Source organism: Pistacia vera, unplaced genomic scaffold, assembly GCF_008641045.1.
Source record: "Pistacia vera cultivar Batoury unplaced genomic scaffold, PisVer_v2 Contig478, whole genome shotgun sequence".
Lineage (NCBI taxonomy): Eukaryota > Viridiplantae > Streptophyta > Magnoliopsida > Sapindales > Anacardiaceae > Pistacia > Pistacia vera.
This window is the reverse complement of record NW_022196310.1, coordinates 1,300,268-1,307,093: the sequence shown is the minus strand read 5'-3', so window position 1 is coordinate 1,307,093 and position 6,826 is coordinate 1,300,268. Positions and strand designations below refer to the sequence as shown.

Here is a 6,826-nt window from a genome sequence, read left to right as displayed (position 1 = left end):
TGAGTTATACAGGGGCTAGGTCGGTAGTGGAAAAAGGCTCGAAACAAACACTGCAAGTGCCTTTGAAAGAATTGTCAACAACACCAAAAGACAAAGCTAACGAGGAGAGAAATTGGTATAGGAATTAGAGAGAAATGAAATAAAGAAAAAGAAAGGAACCCTTAAAAAAAAAAAAAAAATCAGTTTTCGCACAAAATTGGTTAGATCGGTGGGTTAGCACACTAAAACTTTGTAAAGGAATTATAGTGAAATGAAATTAAAAAAAAAAAAAAAAAGGGAACCCTAGAAAAGTGTTAACCCGGTTTTCGAACAAAATCGATCGCACTGGTGGTTTAGCACCATGACACCGATCCAACCGTGAGTCAAAAGGGGTTAATTACAAAAAAAATATTATTCATACTATTTAATATTACTTATTTGGATTAAATTGGTGCACATTGAATCTTGTGTAATTATTTAAATGTATATTTCACACATGTAATATTTATATCAACTTGCTATTCTTAATTTTTGTATTATTTATTGCTTTAATTATTAATTCAACATTAAATTAACTTCAATACAAACCATTCACATTAATATAACTATTATCACAACTATTTTCTAGTCTATTATTTTTGTCAGTCTTAGAAAACTTTTTATATTGTGTAATCTTTTAGTTATGTCAATATATTGTGTAATCTGTAACTAACAAAATTAGGAGATTCAATTAATCGTTTTCTACCTACTAATGCCTATAACTTTGTAGTAGGTATCAACCAATGGAAACATCAAATTCTTCAAACAAACATGACACCAAAGCCACTTTCATAAACAGTACTATATTATTTACAAACGACAATACTTGAAATACAAGCAATAAACTTACCCGTGCAATGCGCGAGCCTTACACCTATAGTCAATTTAAATATATATTTTACACATGTAATATTTATATCAAATTCCTATTCTTAAATTGTTTATTATTTATTGCTTTAATTATCAATTCAACAATAAATTAACTTCAATACAAACCGTGCACATTCACACAAATATTATCACAAATATTTTATAATCTTCTATTTTTGTCAGTCTTAGGATGCTTTCTATATTATGTAATCTCCTAATTATGATATTATATTGTGTAATCTGTAACTGACATGATTAGGGGTCCGTTTGTTTAATTATTTTTCCACTATCCTATCTTTATCTTACCCAAAATACACATTTGTTTTCCTATTCTGAAAATCCTATTTTATTTTATTCAATTATTTTTAAACCTCCTAAGTTTGTTAATTTAAATAAACACAAAAAAAAAAAAAAAAAGTTTAAAAATTGACAAAAACACCCCCACCCACTCACATTTTCCAGATTCTGACCACCACCGTCAGAAGGTGGCCGACTGGCCGAAATTTGGTATAATGGCATACTACCGGCTGGATTTGGCCAGTAATGCACCGATCTATCATTTTCTGGGCAGATTCATCGTGGATCTGGTAGGAAAATGTCAGATCTACTGCCAAAGATCTAGCCGTTGTTAGTCGTCAACGACGACCAAGATATGGTCATCATTGACAACCAAACATGGCCAGATCTGGCCTTTTCCGGCCAGATCCATGGTGGATCTAGCTAGAAAAGGCCATCTCGGTGCACGACCGAATAGATTCAGTCGGTCGTGCATCGATACGGTGACTCAGACCACCCTTCGGCGGTGGTGGCCAGTTGTCGGTACTTAATCAATGGGTGAGAGTATTTTTATAATTTTCAATGTTTTTATTATATGGGTGTTTAGTAAATTAGCAAACCTAAGGGATGTTTTTGCTAAGTTTTAAATCTTATCTCGTTATTCCCACCCAACTTACTTTTTCAAAAATACTATCCAAAATACTATCCAAAATACTAAAACAAATAAACCCGAGGAGATTTAGTGCATCGTTTTCTACCTACATGATATTGTAACTCTACAATAGATATCAGTAAACATCAAATTCTTCAAATAAATATAGTATTACATATAAAGTATAAACAACAATACTGGAAATACAAGTGGGCGGGCCTTCCACCTAGTTAATGGTATCTCCCATCTCTTACGCAATATTTGATTCAACTCAGCTGCCACGTCATCTTCCCGCCAATTCCACACGGAGCAAGCACACGCCACGTGCCGCGCGTCTTTTCAAATACCAAAATTCACTTTATAAAGAAATTTGGAGGGAAACTAGATGAAAACAAAGGCGGTAAAGCGGCTATCTCCCTCCCAAACGCCAGCAAAAAGCGATATCAACTTAACCATCCGTCGACGTTTTCAACACAGCTCACGTACCGNTAGTAACACTATCCTCGTGGGAACGATACCTACTCATCAATTTATTACTTTGTACGACTAGTATACTTGCTACATTTGCATGTTTATGAAATCACGCATCATGCGGTTCTGGTTCCGGTTCCTATAGTTAAGAACCGAAACCGGAACCAGAAACCGAGACTAATATAAAATAAAATTAAATATTATGGGGGTTAATAAAAACTTTTGTAGAAAAAGTAATGTGAATACATTTATATTTATATTTCATAACATTTAAAGTAAGTTGATTTGACTTTTAAGAATCTACCTTTACAAAGTAATGCAGTTTGTAATTTTGAATTTATAATTTATAATTTTATTTTTGTTAACAAGTGCCAGGTGGTAGGGGTGTTCAAAAGAACCCGTTGGAACCGGAACCGGTGGGTACCCTGGGTTTGGTTCCGGTTCCTAGCCAGAACCAATCATCAATGGGTAGGTTCCGATTCCAAATTTTTGGAACCGTTACTGTGCAGTTCCGGTTCCGGTTCCAATAGTTAGGAATCGGAACCAGGAACCAAGACTAATATAAAATAAAATTAAATATTAGGGGAGTTAATAAAAACTTCTGTAGAAAAAGTAATGTGAATACATTTATATTTATATTCCATAATATTTAAAGTAAGTTAGTTTGACTTTTGAGAATCTATCTTTACAAAGTAATGGAGTTTGTAATTTTAAATTTATAATTTGTAATTTTATTTTTGTTAACAAGTGCAAAGGGGGTATTTGTAAGTTTTTAAAGGCTTTTTTGCCATTTTAAAAACTTTTGGGGGGTCATGAATTTTACAGGATATCCAAAACCGAAACCTGAACCGTTGTTACAGGTTCTGGTTCTGGGTACCTAGGAACCGGAACCGGAACCTTCGGTTCTGGTTTTGGTTCCAAATTTCAAGGAACCGTCGGTTCCGGTTCGGTTCCTTCAAAAAGTGTAGGGTACCCAGAACCGAACACCCCTACCAGGTGGGGAGGTATTTGTAAGTTTTTAAGGGTTTTTTTGCCATTTTAAAAACTTTTGGGGGATCATGAAATTTTACAGGGTACCCAGAACCTGAACTGTTGTTACAGGTTCTAGTTCTGGGTACCTAGAAACCGGAACCGTCGGTTCTGGTTCTGGTTCCAAATTTCAAGGAACTATCGGTTCTGGTTCCTTCTAAAAGTGCAAGGTACCCGAAACCGAACACCCCTACTAAAAATCCAACATTGCACAAGAAATTTTCTGGCTACAAGGAGCTGAAATTGGCTTGTTGAGCTTACTGACAAATGTAAAAATCACATCCTTCATTTAAATCTGAAACGAAATGCCCCAATGGACCCTTCGCGTAGCTTAAATTGCAGAGGATTCACCCAAAACAATAACTGAAGAAAACAGCATAAAATATAACTAACACCTTATTAGATACAAGAAAACACAGCAACATTAATGTGATCAGTTACTGACTTTGTTGCCAATAACATTACCATGTAACTCCAAACCTCACCTCACCATACATTTTTGAAGCTATTCTGTAAGAAGGATACATTATATGTGATTATCCCATTCCCATGTAAACCACATTATCATAACAAATTCTACTTATATGTTAACCAGGCATCTCAAACAAACAGAATTGACATGCAATTTTTTTTTTTTTTTTTTTTTTTTTAATAGAAATGAAATAACATGTTCAGAGACAACATCTACATGTCTCACCACAAATAACTAATTCATATATCATTTCAAACAACTCATGCATCTTGAACCCAGATCCTCACTGTTCTATCACCATCAAGGCCGGCAGAAGCAATTTTGTTTTCAGTGGGGTGACAGGTTACAGAAATCACTGTGTCAGTGTGGCCTTCAAGCTTTTGAAGCATAGTTTTTTGCTGCAGATCCCATAAGTAAACACACTTGTCCTCTGATCCACTAACAATATACTTCCCGTTTGTTACAGAGAACGTGGATGTTATACAATAAGCTCTGTTTGTATGACCTGTATAGACTTTCAAGAACTTACCCGCTGAGTAATTCCACAGCTTCTGCACTCAACAAATAAAGGGAAAATATCAGAAAGAAAAACTATGCATGAACTCATAAAATCATTACGCCTTCAAACCCTGCTTATAATGCTCCACACATAACTGATAATAATAATAATAATAAAATTAAAAAAAAAGCTATAGACAATTTGAATTTTATGCTTATCAGAGAAGTAATAGACTTGCTTGATCTAAAACTTTTATTAATATTAAATTTTCACAACTTTAAAAATAAAATTTCAGTTTTGAAATATGATAACAATAGAACTTACAAGAGTGCTGTCGAGAGTGCCAACAAGAATGAACTTCCCATTGGGAGAAAATTTAGCAAAGGACACAGCAGGATCCTTATCATCAATAAGCGTCTTCAAGCATGTGCCTTCCCCTGCATCCCAAATCTTACAAGATCCATCATGACTCCCAGTCACGATCAGTGAACCATCCCTGTTAAAATGCACAGAAGTAACAGGCATTGCATGAGCCTGAATCATGCGCATACATTTCCCTGTCTTCACCTCCCAAACACGAATTGTTTCATCAAATGATCCTGATACGATCAGATTAGACTGAGGATTAAAATTCACACAGAAGACAAAGTCCGAGTGCCCACGAAGAGTCTTTAGGCAGTCAAAGGGGGCACGTGCATCCCAGATGCGTAGGGTGCGATCATCAGAAGCTGAGCAGATGTAGTGAGAATCAGAAGACCATGCAAGGTCCGATATGCCGTCGGAGTGACCAACAAGGCAGTGGATAAGGGAGAGTGTCGAGGCCGACCATATTATCAATGTTTTATCAAGAGAGGCAGAGGCAAGCAGGGTTCCATCATTGGAGAATTTCACGCACGAAACAGCACGACTGTGAGCCGTTAGGGTTTTTAAATGGCGGTAGGGTCTGTACGCTGGGGTAGCACTGGACATTGATTGTTACTAACTGGCAATTAATTGAGGAGCAAGACTCAATTAATCAGTTAATCTGTTACAAACCATGAGCAGAATCATGTCGGTCAATCAATCTCACCACACAAAGCTATTGTGTTTGATCTCAGATCTGCAGGGCAACAAACTATTTTAAATACATGTGTGAGATATTTAGAGCAAGTCTGATATAGTTTCTACATGAAAATAGGAAATTAATTCAATAAAGACATAACTTTCAAGAAAACTTATTTCCCTCCTGGATTCACAGACATGCCTCCTAATGGAACAGTTCAAAAACAAAAGCACTCAACTAAAATATATCCCAATCAGTTCATGAACAGTGAAATTTACAGAGATTCTACTTGATGAATAGACTTTTTTTTAATAAAAAGTTACTACCGCACAATAAAACTAAATAACTAGCCTGTATGAACAAGAATCTTTTGAATCACATGTCAAGCATGCTCAGATGGCCAGAAACTCAAATATAATCAAGGAAAATCCTCCCCAAATGAACATTATACGAAATGCCAGGATGGATTCAAACATCTGTCATCTGTATAAGAACTCTAATAAAGTACGACCAAAAATCCATAAACTGAAACTGAATTCCAAGCCCTTTACAACAAAATTTGCATAAGATTGCATTAAAAACTTTAGTTCCAAAAAATAAAACTTAAGCACGGGAGATGTTTTGACAAGAAAACTTCTGCACAATCGTTACTCACAAATTTAAACATAAAAAAGAAGAAAAAACCCACAGAATACTACTAAGCACTATAATTTTAGCATGGGATTCAAATGCTAAAGGAAACTCAAAACAACAGCAAACCCTAATACTGATATTATGGAAGATTATACCAACGGAATTAAAAAGATATTGGCTTGCTTAACTGAAAAGCAAATTTGATGCATTGGGATTAGAATCCAGAGAGGAGTGAAACATACATGCCGTAAGAGAAGAGATGATTTGCAGGAGAATGAACAACTTCCTTAATGGAGTTTGAGTCAGATACTGATAACTCAAAAAGAAAAAGAAGGGGGCGGGTTGAAATAACCATATTTTGGGCCATACTAAATTATTGAATATCAAGCCATATTTTCACCGAATAGACCAAAATACCCTTCATCAAACCATATTTTCAACTCAGGCCAGGGTAGGTATTTCGTAATCTTACTTAATTAAAGGAATACTTATTTAAACCCCCAAGATTTGCCTACTTCCAAAAAAACCCCTGAAGTTTCAGTAATAAACTCTACACCCGCCTATTGTTACCGGTAGGACTATTTCGTTCGTTTTAATAGTAAAAAGGGTAAAGGGAAATGAGGGCGCGTTTGGTTCAATACTTCTACCCATATTCCCAATCCTATTCCTCAAATGTTGTTTGGCACATTATTTAAGAAATATTAGTATATTTTTTTAATTACTTTTAGATCTCTTAAGTTTATTAATTTCATTAAATACCCCCAGAAAAAAGTTTAAAAATTAGCAAAAACACCCCCACCCATACATACTTGCCAGATTCTGGCAACCACTATCGGTGATAGCTGGAATCTGTCACAACGGCCT

At 35.3% G+C, this 6,826-nt stretch overlaps 1 protein-coding gene across 3 annotated transcripts; it reads right to left on the bottom strand.

Annotated features, from left to right (window-relative positions):
- Positions 1 to 3,587: 3,587 nt before the first annotated feature.
- Positions 3,588 to 6,306, bottom strand: LOC116146459 (COMPASS-like H3K4 histone methylase component WDR5B). Of its 3 annotated transcripts, none has more exons than XM_031431853.1 (3): positions 6,205 to 6,306; positions 4,612 to 5,386; positions 3,588 to 4,339 (listed from the first exon to the last, which is right to left on the bottom strand). In XM_031431853.1, exons 2-3 carry the CDS (start codon positions 5,254 to 5,256, stop codon positions 4,049 to 4,051), a joined length of 936 nt encoding a protein of 311 aa, XP_031287713.1. In that variant the 5' UTR covers positions 5,257 to 5,386; positions 6,205 to 6,306; the 3' UTR covers positions 3,588 to 4,048. The 3 variants fall into 3 exon arrangements, with proteins under 3 accessions (XP_031287713.1, XP_031287714.1, XP_031287715.1); XM_031431854.1 differs by having other exon boundaries at positions 6,151 to 6,298; XM_031431855.1 differs by having other exon boundaries at positions 4,612 to 5,401; positions 6,205 to 6,298.
- Positions 6,307 to 6,826: the final 520 nt, after the last annotated feature.